The 19,823-nt window shown below is 41.2% G+C and overlaps 2 protein-coding genes and 1 non-coding gene across 3 annotated transcripts; 1 reads left to right on the top strand and 2 right to left on the bottom strand.

Annotated features, from left to right (window-relative positions):
- The first annotated feature begins 422 nt into the window (after positions 1 to 422).
- LOC139573904 (cytochrome P450 4B1-like) lies at positions 423 to 8,348 on the top strand. Its single transcript, XM_071397870.1, has 12 exons — positions 423 to 713; positions 855 to 999; positions 1,121 to 1,165; positions 2,428 to 2,555; positions 2,937 to 3,073; positions 3,376 to 3,530; positions 3,970 to 4,076; positions 4,528 to 4,718; positions 5,595 to 5,728; positions 6,578 to 6,642; positions 7,111 to 7,193; positions 7,749 to 8,348. Exons 1-12 carry the CDS (start codon positions 522 to 524, stop codon positions 7,924 to 7,926), a joined length of 1,560 nt encoding a protein of 519 aa, XP_071253971.1. The 5' UTR covers positions 423 to 521; the 3' UTR covers positions 7,927 to 8,348.
- Positions 8,349 to 10,991: 2,643 nt separating this feature from the next.
- Positions 10,992 to 19,710, bottom strand: LOC139573905 (nuclear inhibitor of protein phosphatase 1-like). Its single transcript, XM_071397871.1, has 7 exons — positions 19,545 to 19,710; positions 19,282 to 19,342; positions 18,355 to 18,508; positions 17,921 to 18,147; positions 17,532 to 17,676; positions 13,649 to 13,713; positions 10,992 to 13,454 (listed from the first exon to the last, which is right to left on the bottom strand). The coding sequence occupies exons 1-7, from the start codon at positions 19,595 to 19,597 to the stop codon at positions 13,101 to 13,103; spliced, it is 1,059 nt and encodes a 352-aa protein (XP_071253972.1). The 5' UTR covers positions 19,598 to 19,710; the 3' UTR covers positions 10,992 to 13,100.
- Positions 18,759 to 18,912, bottom strand: LOC139574896 (small Cajal body-specific RNA 1). The gene has a single exon (XR_011674853.1). It is a non-coding gene; the product is annotated as a small Cajal body-specific RNA 1 (non-coding RNA).
- Positions 19,711 to 19,823: the final 113 nt, after the last annotated feature.

Below are 19,823 nucleotides of genomic sequence, written 5' to 3'. Positions count from 1 at the left end.
ACCTAGATCGTGGCCTTTATGTTGTTATTCAGAGAGGGATAGCCAATCAAAGGGTTAACAGGAAGTCAACATATGCTACCTGACTACAGTATATAATCTACTATATATTATAGTAGAGGTTGATGGCCAATGTCCAACATTTGTTTGTATTTTGTCCAGCAGTGTCCTCCTCTTGGGGTTCCCCAAGGTTGTGTGTTCTCCTGATAATATAGAGCTCTAATCAGTCATGATGACTGTCAGGTGGGAAAACATGATTCTGATATTTGCAGAGCTGAATATTTGAAGATATCAAGGATTTAAGAATAAACAAGAATTAGATAGATCAAGGCAAATAATTGGTATGCAGTGCCTTGTCTGCTCTGGCAGGCTGGACTCCGCCCCTCAACATTTGTCTGGGGGACAAACCTCAAACCACCCTCCCTACTCTCTTCTGCTTTGCGCAGTTATGTCATTAACTAGACCGTGATCTTTTGTTGTAAAAGTTGTCAATGGTAGCCTTCGGCAGTTAGACGTCCATTGCAATGGAGTTATTTGAAACGTTGAAAAAAGTGACGCTAGATTCCTATCGCATTCATCACTTGGTTGCAATATTTAGCTTGGTCTATATCATTCTTAAAATCTCTAAACTTATTGTCAAAAGGAATGAATTGATTCGGGCGCTCGAGACATTCCCAGGACCACCAAAACACTGGCTTTTCGGGCATGTACGAGAGGTAGGTTAAAATAAGAATTTCTTGAACGTGCACATTGAGTGACTTCAACATTGTAGCATCAGCTTGGGGCAAGTTTCGGTGTCACGCTCTTGCGTTTGCTGCTTTAAAATATAAGTGCATGTTTTCTCTGTTGTCTTGCAGTTTAAACAAGATGGGAACGATATGTATAAGGTTGTCAAATGGGGAGAATCGTACCCCCTTGCATTTCAAATGTGGTTTGGTCCATTTGTTTCCATCCTCAATATTCACCACCCAGATTATGTCAAAACCATCCTGGCATCAACAGGTTGGTCTCTTTTGAACGACAATACTCACATCATTATTTAAACTAGTTGCATCTATGTATGTCTATCTATGGAATCTCAGTACATGTGATAGAATACCGGTTTCACTCTCTTTCTTAATAGAGCCCAAAGATGACCTTTCATATAGATTTCTTATTCCATGGATAGGTAAGGTTGCATTGTCTTTGCCATAATCACATATGTTACAAATATTGAACCAACAACATTAGATTCTATATATTTAACTGCAGATATTTTAAGAATCGGCATTTTCTAATATTCATCCTTTTGGGTGCAGTTCTGGTTTTCAATAACGTTATGACACATGCCACTTAGGCAATTATACAGTTATGGTTATAATGTACACTACCGTTCAAAAGTTTGGGGTAAACTTAGACATTTCCTTGTTTTTTAATGAAAAGCACATTTTTGCCCTTAAAATAACATCAAATTGATCAGAAATACAGTGTAGACATTGTTAATGTTGTAAATGACTATTGTAGCTGGAAACTGCAGATTTTTTATGGAATATCTACATAGGCGTACAGAGACCCATTATCAGCAACCATCACTCCTGTGTTCCAATGGCACATTGTGTTAGCTAATCCAGGTTTATCATTTTAAAAGGCTAATTGATCATTAGAAAACCCTTTTGCAATTATGTTAGCACAGCTGAAAACTGTTGTCCTGCTTAAAGAAGCAATAAAACTGTAACGAACGTCTACTTCGTCCTACTCCTCAGACGAGGAGAGGAGAGAAGGATCAGATGACCAAAATGCAGCGTGGTAATTAGACATGATATTTATTTCAAAAAAACAGACGAAGACGAAAAACTCTTAAACAAACTACAAAACAACAAACGATGTAGACAGACCTGGACTTAGAACTTACATACAACGAAGAACGCACAAACAGGTACAGACTACAAACAAACGAACGAACGATACAGTCCCGTGTGGTAACAAACATACAAACACCGGAAACAACCACCCACAACCAACAATGTGAAACAACCTACCTTAATATGGTTCTCAATCAGAGGAAACGTAAACCACCTGCCTCTAATTGAGAACCATATCAGGTAAACCATTAACCAACATAGATACACATAACACATACAAAAACAACAGAAAACAGGTCAGGAACGTGACAAAAACTGGCCTTCTTTGGACTAGTTGAGTATCTGGAGCATCAGCATTTGTGGGTTTGATTACAGGCTCAAAATGATGAGAAACAAATAACTTTCTTCTGAAACTCGTCAGTCTATTCTTGTTATGAGAAGTGAAGGCTATTCCATGCAAGAAATTGACCCCAAACTTTTGAACGGTAGTGTATATTCTTTACTTCTATTCTTTTGCATGAACGTACAACATATGTGTTTCTCAGGATGTGCTCTCTGTCTCTCTCTCTCTCTCTCTCTCTCTCTCTAGGGGATGGTTTACTGGTGTCTGAAGGTCAGAAATGGTTCCGCCACAGAAGACTCCTGACCCCTGGCTTCCATTACGATGTTTTAAAGCCCTATGTCAAAATGATGGCTGATTCTGCCAAAACTATGCTGGTGCGTTTTGTTATCTCTACCCTAATTACTGTACAGGTTGACCTTCCATTACGATGTTTTAAAGCCCTATGTCAAAATGATGGCTGATTCTGCCAAAACTATGCTGGTGCGTTTTGTTATCTCTACCCTAATTACTGTACAGGTTGACAACCATAGCCTATTTGGGGGGAATTTCTGGATCCAAAAAAGCTAATTGCATAAGAGTTAACGTTACATATTCTCCCAACTGTATTAGAATGCTGTATAGTTTGACAACTGAATATGGAGGGCAATTCTGCATGAACAAGCTAAAGGGGTCATTTAATAAGGGAGTGATGTACTATGAGTATGTAACTATCCATCTTGTGCAAGTTGACTATGTCTGTCCTCTTTCTGTTCCAGGACAAATGGGAGACTCACTCAAAATCCGACGAGTCATTTGAGTTATTTGAGCATGTGAGCCTCATGACACTGGACAGCATTATGAAGTGTGCCTTCAGCTCCAACACTAACTGCCAGACAGTGCGAGGGGGAGAGAGGTCAGTCAGTTAAATGTTTTTAACCACTGCATTATCTGCCATTTACATCTGCCCATCTTGAAAATCTTGTCTTGTCAGTGTTAATGTTATAAAAATTGACTTTTAGATCATAATTCATATGATTATATAGACAGAGGGGACCTGATCCTAGATCAGCACTCGTACTCAGAGACTCTTTGTGAGTACGGGCCCAGAGATTTTCGGGCCAGATCACATGATCAGGAAAAACTCAGGGCCCTGCCTATAAGCAATGATTGAGAGGAAGTAACTTATACTTTTCTGTTGCTTTACTCTCATTTCAGTGGAACCAACTCGTACATCAAGGCTGTGTACGAGCTTAGTGATCTGGTGAATGTCCGCTTCCGGACCTTTCCCTACCACAGCGAGTGGATCTTCCAACTTAGCCCACATGGGTACAAATACAGGAAAGCATGCAATGTTGCACACAGTCATACAGGTGCGTTCTGTGAATGAAGGTTGAAATTATTAGCTTAATCCCCTGCACCAGCAGGTCTTAGCCCTGAAAACATTTATATGTATGAATTTGACAAAGCAAATGTACGCTGAAAAAGCAGCATATATGCATTCGCCTTGTGGAGTATGCATGTATGTATTTCCTATTGATTATACATCTTGTATTCATGTACAGCTATGGGCTTAACCATGTTATAACCATGTCATAAGAATGAGCTATGCTACTGCTGCTATGTCTGATGCTCTCCCATGATGTGTTCCTAGGGAGTTTTTCCCTAGCCTCCGTGCTTCTACATCTGCATTGCTTGCTGTTTGGGGTTCTAGGCTAGGTTTCTGTATAGAACTTTGTGACATCTATGATGTAAATAGGGCTTTATAAATACATTTTGATCGAACATTTTATTGATGCCCTCTGCTTGTAGAGGAAATCATACGAAAGCGAAAAGAGGCCTTAAAGGACGAAAAGGAACTGGGCAGGATACAGGCTAAGAGAAACCTGGACTTTCTGGATATCCTGCTCTGCGCGCGAGTACGTCACACCTCTATTACACTACTACACTATTATCCACCATTGTGCCATTTATGCGATCATCTAACCAGCTCATTAGTTAAAACGGCTACATCGGCGATGGCATAGTATGTCATTGAATGAAGTCAATTCGAATAGAAACTCATCGTAGCCTCAAGATCGCCAGTGTGCCAGAGTTTCTTCTCTATTCATTATATTCTCTCTCCATGCAACTGGTAACACGATAGCCCGAGTGCCAGTTTGTTTTTGCTATCGAACTCCTTGTCAGTCATTGTCATGCCAAACACATGGCGTGGCTTGACAATGAGCAATGGAGTTGGCAAGAGAACAAACCGATCTGAGACCAGGCTAGCAACATTATAGGTGTGCGAGTTATACCTTTTCCATAAAATGAAGCCAAACAAGGAAGAACATGCAAGGATCTGACTGTTCCTGATGGTTTTCAATCCAGGACGAGGACCAGCAGGGCCTGTCAGATGAGGCTATCCGAGCGGAGGTGGACACCTTCATGTTTGAGGGGCACGACACCACAGCCAGTGGGATCTCCTGGACCCTGTACAGCCTGGCCTGCAACCCGGAGCACCAGCAGATCTGCAGGGACGAGGTCATCAGCGTCCTGGAGGGGAGGGACACCATGGAATGGTAGGTTCCACTGTCCAGGGCCCGTATTCATAAAGCGCCTCAGAGTAGGAATGCTGATCATGATGATTTAAAAGACAAAACTGATCCTAGATCAGCACTCCTACTCTGAGATGCTTTACGGGCCCTGATTTACTGTCCTGATCATGTTGCATGTTAGATATGCATTCATTTGGCTGGAGGAGAGTGACATGAAGTGGAAGGCTGTACTGTCCAGATGTATTTTTCAGAGATCATGCTGTGGGGTGTATATCAGTTTCAAGGTTTTATTTGGTTATTTTACAGTCCGCAGCTACAGTATATATAAATGACTCTTTTGTTACTTTGGGGATCATTTAACCTTTTACTGCAGTGGGCTAAATCAGGGTCACTCAGAGTGATTCTTGGTAGTCTTAAACAAATCTACTTTGAAACAAAAGTCTAGACCTCACACACATGGTTATGGGCTGTACCATGTCACCTGTACCATTTCAGATATAGACTTGAAATGTATTACATTTTGAGCTTGCATCCCAATATTACACTTTATATACATCACAGAAGACTGAAATATAACAAAATGGTTTGAGATAGAAACACCGGATTTTCTTCCTAAATATTTTAAATATTTATTCATTATGAAATGATGCAAAATATTAATAACATTCCACCCATGAGGCCAAAGAGGGCGCTTTTGGTCATTGATTGCAGCTAAGGGCTACACAATCGCCAATAGGTTCCATGTTTGGAACTAGTTATCAAAGCCGTTCCTTTATTTTAGATATAGATAGAGTAAAGGGAGATCAGCCTGTGTTTGCTCTTAGATTGGAGCCACACAATAAATGGCAACGTGTTTACTAAAAGAGAATTGATATAAAGATAATGATCTGCATTCTTCAGGGAAGATCTCAGTAAAATACCGTACACAACCATGTGTATAAAGGAATCCCTCCGCCTCTACCCTCCTGTACCTGGGATGTCCAGGAAGATAACCAAACCTATGACGTTCTTCGATGGGAGGACTGTGCCTAAAGGTAAATGTGTACTTTTTTTTTTTTTTAAATGCGTTGTGATGTACCGAAGGGGACTATTTTGTACATTTTACTGGACTGAGGCGAGACAGTGGTAGGAGAGTGGGTCACACAGGCAGTGGGTCGGAATCAAATCCACGCCGACACTGGTAGGTATATTTGCTGTAGGCAGTGGAACTAACCACTACACCGACCACTCCAGGCCATGCAGGGGACTTTTTAAAATTATAGTTTTAAAGGCACAATGGCTCTGTAGCTTAACATGAGGCCATAAGGGGTTGCAATGGAGTCCTCCCTAACCTTTGCCTCGGTCATCGACTATAACAAATTAAATATTAACTTGTGTTTGTTTGTCTCCAGGGCTAGTTCTCCTTATTGCATTGCGATTGTCACCAACTAGTTCGTATGTAGAGATGAACTGTGTCTCTACAATCAGTGTGTTTATTCATCTTTTTCATAAACTGATATATTTTCTAGTGCCAGTTTCTTGGACACACATTAAGCCTAGTCCTGGACTAAGTAAAATATTAATTGGAGGTCCTCCATTTTAAAGTGCTTTAAGTCCAGGACTAGGCTTAATCTGTGACCTGGAAACTGGCCCCTAGTATTTTTTTTTATATCAAATGAATTGGTGCTGTTGGAGCATTCTCACCATGTTCTTCTCATCGTGTTTATTACTGCCAATGACCGACAAGAATCTGTCCAGATAGTCTCTCTTTCTGCCTCAGCAGATGGATCCTTTTGCAGCATGGACAATATTATCGCTGTGTCCATAGGAAACAAAACAGATGTCAAGCGCTAACACTGTGCAACACTGTGGAAGTATAATTCATCTCTCTTTTCGCCCTCTAGGTTGTCTTGTTGGAACCAGCATTTTTGGCATTCATAGGAACGCAACCGTTTGGGAGAACCCTAACGTAAGCACACCATCTTGATGAACACAATTTTCTCATGAACATTGCACAGGGTTAATATCAATTGTGATTAGTAGTAGAAGAAATGCTAGCTTGAACAGCTGAACATGCGTCATCAAATCATGTGTTTCTGGTCTAGAGTATTGACAGAGGAAGGGGCTGTTGCTGAGTTAGTTTGTAATGAAATCATTATGACCTAGCAGTAAAACCATTGGTCTGATTTTGACTAATCTATCGCTATAAGATTCAGGGTTTACACAATAGGGAACTAAAACCTGTTTACACAAGCCTGGTGGCAGTTTGTCTCACCAGCCTGGTTTGTTTGTGCTGTCTTGCCAACTCATATGGTCATGTTTGCAGTGACAATGAACAAGACAACACAAACATATTTGGGACCAGCTGTCTACATATATAGTCTTTTCCACTGTTTCTATTTACTATTTGTCTCTCTTCTATTTTGTATTCTCGTAGGCATTCGACCCACTCCGATTTCTGCCCAAGAACTCTGCAAAAAGATCACCCCATGCCTTTGTCCCCTTCTCTGCCGGCCCGAGGTTCGTTACCACACCAGTGCCATGTGACTCAGCCACTATTTAAGAGAGCAGCATTGGCAGCAGGGTTTGGTTCTCACATTAGTAGTCTGGGACTAGGATGGAACCATAGACCTACTCATTTACCTGACTGGATTTTGGAGCCCTTCGGTCCCTTGATGCCTGTGATCTAGATCCAACCTAACTATAATAACACCCATTGTTGTGTCAAAGGGGGATGGGACCTAGCATGGTCCCAGATCTGTTTTGTACTGTCTTGTTTGGCATGACAATGAAAGTAGGATTTGGCAAAACAGCACAAATGGATGTGGGATCAGGCTAGATCCCATCCCCCTCTGACACAACAGTAGTTATTATAGGTCTGTAGAGTAGGCACAGGCTGAACTCACTACAAAGAGCTGTAGGTTCTGTCTGATGATGTTTTATTATATGATGTTTTATTATATAAAAGAGCTATAAACCTTTGATAATCTTACCGCATAACTTCTTTATTACACAGGGTGAATGTACAGTAGTTCTACAACACAATTCTTTCCATGTCTTTTTCTCCCTCTGTAGAAACTGCATTGGGCAGAATTTTGCCATGAATGAGATGAAGGTGGTGGTGGCACAGACACTCAAGCGATATCAGCTGACCGAGGACCCAATGAAGAAACCAAAAATGATTCCAAGACTGGTGCTCCGCTCACTCAACGGGATCCATGTGAAAATCAAACCTGTCGATCTTGAACCATAAGGAATGTTATAGTTGCACTTTTATTATCAGGCATAGGCTACTGTTTGTGGAATGTTCATATGAATTTGTTTTTAACATGCTAATTCACCAGGAAATGGGAAATAAAACTTTGATTTAAGGAATATTTTTCAAATATTAACTTCTCAAAGCTATATTCAGAATTTTTATTGAAATATCCATGTAAAGGGAATTTTATATAATGTCTTATATACAAAGATGAATTTAACACTAATTTATGTTACTAATATTTTGCCAGTAACTAACTGCCTAAATGTTGTTTGTTTTTCCTTTTGACATATAGCCTATGGTAAGTCAATGTCCCTTGTCAGTGATGTGACAGTTTGAAAAGGAATAGACATAGGATTGAGTTCATGTTATTCTCACTATTTCAAATAAAAGTGTGGTGCAAACCACTCAGGAAATTGCTGGTGTAATCCATTCATTTGCGTTCTCTCAAATCAATGTATTTTCAAGACAGTTCCGTTGAGAGTATACCTCTGTCCCTTTAAGAACAATAAGAGGTTCTTATGACATGCTTTCTCTTCGTTGTTATCCATAACATATCCAAGCCTATACGGTTTACCAGGCAAGTTTGTGTTTTGCATGATGTTTCCAGCACGCTACCTCACGTAACTTAACACTTATTCCCTCACTGCCACTTGAATGTACATAGCACTTCAAATGATTTGTATTTTATTTATTTGACCTTTATTTAAATACATAAAACCATCAATTTAAGTACTATTGGATAGTTCACCCAGATTACAAAGGTAATATTGGTTTCCTTACCCTGTAAGCAGTCTGTGGACAAGGTGCGACAGCAATCCATGCTCTGGTTTAGTTTCCCTGGCACTGTTTCCACACGCTATCCCATTCAAGTCATGGGACCGGTATTAGCATTTTTCACACATCATGTTCAAATAATCTATAAGTGAACTTGAGCTTCACAATAAATTTGAGATACTGTTGGATGACATGGACATGATGCACGAAAAATTCTAATATCAGTCCCATGACTTGAATGGGATTTGTGCCACAAATGCTAAAACGGTGCAAGGGAAATTCAACCAAAACATGAATTGCTGTCATACCTTGTCCATAGACTGCTTACAGGGTAAGAAAACCAATGTGTCATTTGTTTAATTGAGTAAACTCTCTCTTTTACAATCCTACCATGTGGTGATGTGAATGTGTTCCTTCCTTGTTGTGGTGATTTGGGGAACAAAACGGAAAAATAGATGGTCAGAAACCCACTGAGAAAGCAGTGGAAATGCAAAATGATTCAATGTCCACACCCATCCACAAAACCAGTGCTTTAATACTAGTGAGTTTTCTATGTGTTGGACAGGTCACTGACCTTAACTATATTGTTGTTAAATGATTCTAAACTTGACTTGTTGGACTGGTATTCATAATGACTAGAGAAAGCAGCCATCCTGAACATGAGCAATGCATGGTGCCACATCAGGGGCCTGTAACGTTGCCGAACGTTCAGATAGACAATTTCTGTTCTACACAACACGTTTGTCTGATAGGAAATCGTGTCAGCTGTATTCAGTCTATTTCTATCTGCAATAATAAAGTGCTTTCCAATCCCTAAATACACCCAAGATGCTATGGGTTGGGGTCAATTCCAGTCAATTCAGGATATACACGGAAATACCAATTCTCTTCAATGAGGAATTTGGTTTACTTTCTGAATTGACTGGATTTGAAATGGAATTGACCCCAACCCTGCTATGGTGTCACATGAGTATGTAAAGTCTGAACCACCACCCAACAGTTAGCATCCATGCCACTGAGTAAAGGGTCACACTAGATGGGCATCTCCCAGCTGATGGATTGAGAAACATTAAGTGCTGTTTGGGCTGGCCTTCACCACATAACTGACAGACTGGCATGCTCTGACCAACACTGATGGCTGTGTTCAAAGTCCTCACAAATGAGTCTGCCTGGTCAATGTTTGTCTATGAAATATTCTGTACCAGGCCAAACACTTCATGCAATGTGCTGGTAGATACTGAGATAGCTACTATCCTTGGAATGCAAAAAATAACTGACCAAAACCCAATTTAATCATGGTGTTTGAAGATATAGGCCTACTACCACGTAAAAATGACACTACTCTGTAAACCGCACATAAAGACATGTTTGTGACAAAATTCTTTTTTTATTTACAGTGTATTATGTGAATAAAAAAGCCATCATCTTCCGAAAGAGGAACAAAAGGTCTGGGCACACATGTCTGTCCATCTGTACAAAGTTGATACAAATAGCATGGCTTGTGCAAGATTGCTCAAATATAACAAATGTTTAATTAACCAATAAAAGGGGGCAACCTAAGAATTTATTTGGCTGGTGTGAAAACAAACGCAGTTCTTTGAACATCAAGAAGCTCAATTTTAAGAGCCCTTTTATGGATGTGATGCAAGACCATGTGTACCATATTTAAAAATGAATCATTTCAAAGGCCTGCAAAACAATAATCAACAGTAAATTGCATCAACTGAGAACCTTACCACCTTTAATTTCATGTGACCAATCCATTTTAAAATCGGTGGCTCAGATCAGGCAAATTTACATTGTACATATCGCCATCTAGAGGACTACAGGACTCACTAACATTCAGGCAGAGTTGCAACTCACAGGTCATACCGATATCTTTATGATAATGGGCTGAACGCATTTAAAAATACTCTGTGCAGTCTATTAATGTTTCTTTATTACCGAGATTGATTGTGAATGTAAACTGATTACACATAACATTCTCTCCTCGCGGCACTCATCTTGATAGAAGTGTAAAAATATAAACCTACAGTCCTATTCCGTCTTGAGAAAAGGACATTTTTCAGAAACTCTGAACTGCTTATGTCAATTCCTATAATAATCCATCATGTATAAAACAGTTCTCAAATAGATATTAAAAAAAGAAATGTACAGTGCATTTGGAAAGTATTCAGACTCCTTGACTTTTTCCAGTGTTATGTTAAAGCAATATTCTAGAATGGATTAAATGTAAAACATTCCTTAAATCAACACACAATAGCCCATAATGACAAGGCGAAAACAGTTAGAAAATGTTGCCAATTTATTAAAGAAATAAATACCTTATTTACATGAGTATTCAGACCCTTTGCTATGAGACTCTAAATTGAGCTCAGGTGCATCCTGTTTCCATTTATAATCCTTGAGATGTTTTTACAACTAAATTGGAGTCCACCTGTGGTAAATTCAATTGATTGGACATGATTTGGAAAGGCACACACACACCTGTCTATATAAAAGGCCCCACAGTTGACACTGCATTTCAGAGTAAAAACCAAGCCATGAGGTCGAAGAAATTGTCCGTAGAGTACCGAGACAGGATTGTGTCGAGGAACACCAAAAAATTTCTGCAGGACTGAAGGTCCCCAAGAACAGTGAAGTTAGGAACCGCCAAGACCTTTCCTAGAGCTGGCCAAGATCCCAATGGGAGTTCCTCTTTAGAGATGGGAGAATCTCCCAGAAGGAAAACCATCTCAGCAGACGGAAGCCACTCCTCAGTAAAAGGCACATGACTCTCAGACCATGAGAAACAAGATTCTCTGGTCTGATGAAGCCAAGGTTGAACTCTTTGGCCTGAATGCCAAGCGTCACATCTGGAGGAAACCTGGCACCATCCCTACGGCGAAGAATGGTTGTGGCAGCATCATGCTGTGGGAATGTTATTCAGCAGCAGGGACTGGTAGACTAGTCAGGATTGAGGGAAAGATGAATGGAGCAAAGTACAGAGAGATCCTTGATGAAAACCTGCTCCAAAGCACTCAGGACATCTAACTAGGGCGAAGGTTCAACTTCCAACAGGACAATGACCCTAAGCACACAGCCAAGACAACACAGGAGAGGCTTCGGGACAAGTCTCTGAATGTCCTTGAGTGGCCCAGCAAGAGCCCGGACTTGAACCCGATCTAACGTCTCTGGAGACCTGAAAATAGCTGTGCGTTGACGCTCCCCATCCAACCTGACAGACCTTGAGAGGATCTGCCGAGAAGAGTGGGAGAAACTCTCCAAATACAGTTCTGCCAAGCTTGTAGCGTCATACCCAAGAAGCCGAGGCTGTAATCGCTGCCAAATGTGCTTCAAAGGGTCTGAATACTTATGTAAATGTGATTTCACCTTTTTATCTTTGCTAAAATCTCTAAAAACCCGTTTTTGCTTTGTCATGATGGGTTTTAAGGTTTAGATTGATAAGAAGAAAAAAAATCACCCATTTTAGAATAAGACTAACGTATCAAAATGTGGAAAGTCAAGGGGTCTGAATACTTTCCGAATGCTCTGTATACGCATGTTTACAGTGAGCAAAAATACTACGTCCAACGATCGACTTCAAACCAATACTGAGACCGTATAGAAGGAAGTGGAGATAGTAATATGGAACTCACAGTGACCAACCATATAACGATTAGGCTGTGATGATACCAGTATCGCAATGTTTTTTTCCATGGCAAAAATGATAACACGGAGCAGGTCCTTTAAAAACCTCCTGTAATATTGTGCGCTGTAGCTTGGAAAATAAATACATGTGAATCTGGATGAGAACATAATGTTTGTTTCCAACATAAGGGCTAAGTTAAGTTACATCCACTTCGTGTTTGTTTCCCTGCACGATGCCCGACTATCATTTAGAGATAATATATCACGGCCATGGGACACCGATTTATGCCACAAGTTACTCTTACCTGACCAACTGACTTGGTCTGCCAAGAACTGCCTTTTTTTTTTATATGACTTAATTTGTAAAACGCATCAAACATTCAGCTCCCGAAGTAGTGGTGTTTCTGTCTTCATGGAATGTACTACTCAAGTCTTTGGGAGAACGAGGAAGTAACGTAGAAAACATTGACAAAACTATAAAATCCCCAAAACAGTCTTATAAGTAAAATCAATCCGCCTCCAACGGGTCATGGTCCCTGATGTCTCCGCCCATACCCTGAGAGTCAGCCCTGCCTCCACCACATAGGCTCTTTCCCAATTCGGCTTTCCTGGATTCCTCGTGTCCTCTCCTCGCCTCAGACTCAAAATATATTGGAGAAAGTCCAAGAGGAAACAGCCTTGGATCTTCTCCAATGCATGAGAGAGGACGCAAGGAATAGAGGAAAGACAAATTGAGAAAGAGCCGTAGTGTAGGGAGAGGGTTAGATTAGTAAGGAGGGAGTGGGCTTCTTGCCTGGCCATGCCTCTTTGGCATACTTTTTCTTGCGGGGCTCGTTGAGGACCTCGGAGGGATAGGGGCCTGTGACTGGGACAGGGTTGAGGGTGACAGGTGGCTGGGGGGCGTCCGGGGCCAGGTTCACCTCTGGGGCTGGGTTTGGGAAGGGCAGAGGGAGACCGCCCAGGATAGTGGCGCCGCTCGGGGCCCCGGTGGGGTGGCCCTCGTGGCTGGTGGGTGGCAGGTCCCCGTAAAGGCCGCCGCCGAAGGTGTAGTTGTGGATGCGCCTCGTGACAACGTCGTCCATACTAAGTGAGCCGTGCCTCTCCATTTTCTGTTTCTAGAGTGGAAATGACAAAAGATTGAGTAGCAACTCATCTGCAGGCTATGTATAGTGTATGTTTCTGGGATATCATTGCAATTTTCTTAAATCATAGGCTTCCTTAAATCGCAATGAGATTGTACAAAAGGATCTTGACACCTCAGGCAATAGATGCACTTTAGTGGCTTACTATGGATATAACCCAGGCTTACCTTTATAGGGACGACAGCAGTCTGCACCATGTTCCTGAAGCGCCCCACTGAAGGGTCAATGTCCTCTGTAATGTTTCAAGAAGCACCGAGTTACCGCATGCATTACGGGTGAAGCAACAGGTTTAGACTGGCACACACACGTCATTATTTTCACCCAACCAAATCAAATCAACTTCTATTGGTCACATACACATGGTTAGCAGATGTTAATGCTAGTGTAGTGAAATGCTTGTGCTTCTAGTTCCGACAGTGCAGTAATATCTAACAAGTACACAACTACCTTATACACACACAATGTAAGGGGATGGAGTAAGAATATATACAGTTGAAGTCGGAAGTTTACTTACACTTAGGTTGGAGTCATTAAAACTCGTTTTTCAACCACCACAAATTTCTTGTTAACAAACTATAGTCTTGGCAAGTCGGTTAGAACATCTATTTTGTGCATGACACAAGTAATTTTTCCAACAATTGTTTACAGACAGATTATTTCACTTATAATTCAATGTATCACAATTCCAGTGGGTCAGAAGTTTACATACACTAAGTTGACTGTGCCATTAAACAGCTTGGAAAATTTCAGAAAATGTCATGGCTTTAGAAGCTTCTGATAGGCTAATTGACATCATTTGAGTCAATTGGAGGTGTACCAGTGAATGTATTTCAAGGCCTACCTTCAAACTCAGTGGCTCTTTGCTTGACATCATGGGAAAATCAAATTAAATCATCCAAGACCTCAGAAAACAAATTGTAGACTTCCTTCAAGTCTGGTTCATCCTTGGGAGCAATTTCCAAATGCCTGAAGGTACCACGTTCATCTGTACAAACAATAGTACGCAAGTATAAACATCATGGGACCACGCAGCCGTCATACCGCTCCGGAAGGAGACGCGTTCTGTCTCCTAGAGATGAACGTACTTTGGTGCAAAAAGAGCAAATCAATCCCAGAACAACAGCAAAGGACCCTGTGAAGATGCTGGAGTAAACAGGTACAAAAGTATCTATATCCACCGTAAAACGAGTCCTAAATCGACATAACCTGAAAGGCCGCTCAGCAAGGAAGAAGCCACTGCTCCAAAACCGCCATAAAAAAGCCAGACTACAGTTTGCAACTGCACATGGGGACAAAGATCATACTCTTTGGAGAAATATCCTCTGGTCTGATGAAACCAAAATAGAACTGTTTGGCTATAATGACCATCATTATGTTTGGAGGAAAAAGGGGGATGCTTGCAAGCCGAAGAACACCATCCCAACCGTGCAGCACGGGGGTGGCAGCATCATGTTGTGGGGGTGCTTTGCTGCAGGAGGGACTGATGCACTTCACAAAATAGATGGCATCATGAGGTGGGAAAATGATGTGGATATATTGAAGCAACATCTCAAGACATTAGTCAGGAAGTTAAAGCTTGGTCGCAAATGGGTCTTCCAAATGGACAATGACCCCAAGCATACTTCCAAAGTTGTGGCAAAATGGCTTAATTAAGGACAACAAAGTCAATGTATTGGAGTGGCCATCACAAAGCCCTGACCTCAATCATATAGAATATTTGTGGGCAGAACTGAAAAAGCATATGCAAGCAAGGAGGCCTGCAAACCTGACTCAGTTACACCAGCTCTGTCAGGAGGAATGGGCCAAAATTCACCCAACTTATTGTGGGAATCTTGTGGAAGGCTACCCGAAAGTTTTTTTTTTTTTTACCGTTATTTTACCAGGTAAGTTGACTGAGAACACGTTCTCATTTGCAGCAACGACCTGGGGAATAGTTACAGGGGAGAGGAGGGGGATGAATGAGCCAATTGTAAACTGGGGATTATTTGACCCAAGTTAAGCAATTTAAAGGCAATGCTACAGAACACGAATTGAGTGTATGTAAACTTCTGACCCACTGGGAACGTGATGAAAGAAATAAAAGCTGAAATAAATCATTATTATTCTGACATTTCACATTCTTAAAATAAAGTGGTGATCTTAACTGACCTAAAACAGGGAATTTTTACTAGGATTAAAAGTCAGGAATTGTGAAAAACTGAGTTTAAATTTATTTGGCTAAGGTGTATGTAAACGTCCGACTTCAACTGTACATATAAATACATGGATGCGCGATGGCCGTGCAGCATAGGCAAGATGCAATAGATGGTTTAAAATACAGTATATACACATATGAGATGAGTAATGTAGGATATGTAAACGTTATTAAAGTGGCATTATTTAAAGTAACACCTTTATTAAATCCATTTATTTAAGTGGCCAGTGATTTGAGTCTGTATGTTGGCAGCAGCCTCTCTATGTTAGTGATGGCTGTTTAACAGTCTGATGGCCTCAGTTTATGTAAATACTTACAGTACCAGTCAAAAGTTGACACACCTACTCATTCCAGGGTTTTTCTTTATTTTTTACTATATTGTAGAATAATAGTGTATAAATCAAAACTATGAAATAACAAATGGAATTATGTAGTAAAAAAAAAAAAGTGTTAAACAAATCAAAATACATTTTATATTTGAGATTCTTCAAAGTTGCCACCCTTTGCTTTGATGACAGCTTTGCACACTCCTGGCATTCTCTCAACCAGCTTCATGAGGTAGTCATCTTGAATGCATTTCAATTAACAGGTGTGACTTGTTAAAATTTAATTTGTGGAATTTCTTTAATTCTTAATGCATTTGAGCCAATCAGTTGTGTTATGGCAAGGTAGGGGTGGTATACAGAAGATATGGCTATTTGGTAAAAGACCAAGTCCATATTATGGCAAGAACAACTCAAATACGCAAAGAGAAACGACAGGCCATTACTAAGACATGAGGGTCAGTCAATTCAGAAAATGTCAAGAACTTTGAAAGTGTCTTCAGATGCAGTCACAAAAATCATCAAGCGCTATGATGAAACTGGCTCTCATGAGGACCGCCACAGGAAAGGAAGACCCAGAGTTACCTCTTCTGCAGATGATAAGTTCTTTAGAGTTACCAGCCTCAGAAATTGCAGCCCAAATAAATGCTTCACAGATTTCAAGTAACCGACACATCTCAACATCAACTGTTCAGAGGAGACTGCATGAATCAGGCCTTCATGGTCCAATTGCTGCTAAGAACGCACTACTAAAGGACACCAACAATAATAATAATAATAAGAGACTTGCTAGTGCCAAGAAACACGAGCAATGGACAATCAGACCGGTGGAAATCTGTCCTTTTGTCTGTAGTCCAAATTGGAGATGTTTGGTTCCAACCGCTGTCTTTGTGAGATGCAGAGTAGGTGAACGGACGATCTCCACATGTGTGGGGGTGCTCTCCTGGTGACACTGTCAGTGATTTATTTAGCATTTGGCAGGGATACACCCTCTCATCTGGTTTGCGCTTAGTGGGACTATCATTTGTTATTCAACGGGACAATGACCCAATACACCTCCAGGCTGTGTAAGGGATATTTGACGAAGGAGGAGAGTGATAGAGTGCTGCATCAGATGACCTGGCCTCCACAATCACCCAACCTCAACCCAATTGAGATGGATTGGGATGAGTTGAACCGCAGAGTGAAGGAAAAGCAGCCAACAAGTTTTCAGCATATGTGGGAACTACTTCAAGACTGTTGGAAAAGCATTCCAGGTGAAGCTGGTTGAGAGAATGCCCTTGAATGAGTAGGTGTCCAAACTTTTGACTGGTACTGTAAATCAGGGCCCATGTTCACAAAGACTCTCAGAGTAAGAGTTAATCTAGGATCAGTATTTCCTTTTAAATCATAACATTTTAAAAAGTCTCTTAGACACTGTGAAATTTGAAGACAGGCACAGAAACACTTTTCCTCAACTACAGATAAAGAACCAATACTTCAACAGCACTGGGGTACTGGTGCTAGGCCAATGGAGTTGAAGAGAGAGCTTACCCGGGTTGATGACCTCATCGTCCTCGTTGAAGGTGACTCTTGAGTTCCGCCTCTTCCTCTTAGGTCTCTGGATATCTAGGTTGCCCTCCTCGATGGTCAGGGTGGAAATGCGCTTGTTGTGCGCCGTGTTGAACTCCGTCAGGTTCTGTCACAGCCCAGACAGGGAATGGATGAATGTTTGGGAAAGGAGAAGTGAAACAAAGTCAACACTAAACACACGGAATTGGGAACAGCGAGAGCTAAAAAACACTAAAGACACTGACAGAACAAAAGATAACTCAGGATGTCCCGCTTTACATAGAGCTACTGTGGTAATAGTACACACCCTCCTTACCAGCATGTCCAGACAAATGCCCAAGTAGACAACTACAGAAGACACACAGACACACCTCTAGCTCGGTCTCCTCCTCTGGTAACCCTAAGAGACCCTTAGACCCCTCCTCGTCCTCTCCTGCCTTGCTGTCCCCCGTGGCGGCGTTGGTTCCTTGCTGGCTCTGAGGTTTCTCCCGGATGGTGTAGGCTCGCGTGGACGCCCCAAACGACATGGTGGAGTCTATGGGGACCTGCTGAGGCTTATTGGGCTCCAGGCGGATGTGTCCCAGGAAGGTACCATGCGCTGAGAACGTAATTTACAAACTTCAAGTCCACATATCATGTACGGATGTAATTTAGAAAAAGTAAGTGAAGTAAAGAGTAACAGTTGCACAGCCTTGATTCTACAGTGCACTCCTCTAAGGCAATGCAACTGTTACATTTTGAGTACTTTTTACTAGCTGAGGTAAGAAACTATTTTACAGACTGATGAACACGACAGTTCACTTACTGCTGTTGTTATCGATAAGGAACACCCTCTTCAGGTGCTTGTGGTAGACCAGGGCAGCATGCACGCGTGAACATGACTGGTGGTCGATGGTGAAATCACACATGTCCGGGTTCCTCCCGAATAAGTAGTACTTCTTCTCGTCAATGATCAGTTTCTTCAAGGATTCACCATCATAACAACAGATTGGGCAATACATGTATTTTCTTATGTCACAACATCCTAGCCTGGTGGTCCCAGATATAATTCTGCTTTCTTGCCAACTCCTCGTCACTCATTCTCACGCCAAGCTGTTTTTGCATGACAATTCCATAAGGAGTTGGCAAAAGATCCTAAACAGACACCCAGGCTAACAACACTGATAACATTGAATGAAATCCTTGCCAGATGTAAGAAACAGTTTAAAGCCCTGTGCCTCTGAGCCATAACTCAAGAGTGCACTCCTGAGCTTAAATATCAGGGCTGATGTTTCTGTGGCACCTTTCTTAAAACCCAACAGTCACGGAACTCAGGCACCAGGATGCACTGGGCTGAGAACAGTCGTGTCCGTATCTGGTGCATGCATGTATGATCAATTAGTTTATTTAGTTAAGTACACCATGACACCTAGCTACCTATATTGAAGTATACAGACTGAAGTAGACTATATTGTATATTGAAGTAGACAGTCTATACTATAGACATTTATAGGTAAACTACATCACGTGGGACTACATCCTATGGTTCTCTATCACAGCTTTTGATAGAGCTGGTACAGTTGGTTAGTACAGAAAGTAAGTAAGTAAACCCATCAGCTCCGTAATGACTGATGTATTATGCAAGATATTAGCCATATTCTAAGGAACCATACAGAATATCTAGCCTTGTTAAGAGTACAGATAATAGAGATAGGCAGTTCAAATTTTCGCCACAGAAGCCCTAAGCTCTTACCTCGACCATTTTGTCCCCTTTCATCACGTCCAAATGGAGTCCTGGAGGGGGCTTGCCTGCCCTGGAAACAACAAGGACCAAAAGCTAAGCACACCATTCAGTGAAATGAATCAGCTAGCTAGCATATGTTAGCTAATAAGACGTGGCTAAAAGGAATACATACGTTTCTAGCTACAAAATAAAAAAGTAATGCTGTTTTGTGATTTTGCATGCACTTGATGTCTTTGTACAACGTAAATATACCGGTAAATGCATTTTCTCACCATGTTGGACAATCAAAAGATGGTAAGTTTATAGCAGTTGCATTAGTCGCCATCTTGCAGGATTCTCCATTCACAAACCCGCTGGGTAAAATGTTCCCTTGCACTGGGAATTGTAGTTTTGTGGGGTTAAACCCTTGACAGCCAAATCTTTCTGTCTCTGCCCAAATGGATGAAAAGAAAGTAAATCATTCCATTATCTACAATGATTTGATTCGACTCTAGAAAAAAAGGTTGCCTACTGAAATGTAATGGCAGTGGTTCATAACTATGAACTGTGAA

The sequence above is a fragment of the Salvelinus alpinus genome, chromosome 4, assembly GCF_045679555.1.
Source record: "Salvelinus alpinus chromosome 4, SLU_Salpinus.1, whole genome shotgun sequence".
NCBI classification, from domain to species: domain Eukaryota; kingdom Metazoa; phylum Chordata; class Actinopteri; order Salmoniformes; family Salmonidae; genus Salvelinus; species Salvelinus alpinus.
This window is presented reverse-complemented; position numbering and strand designations above follow the sequence as displayed.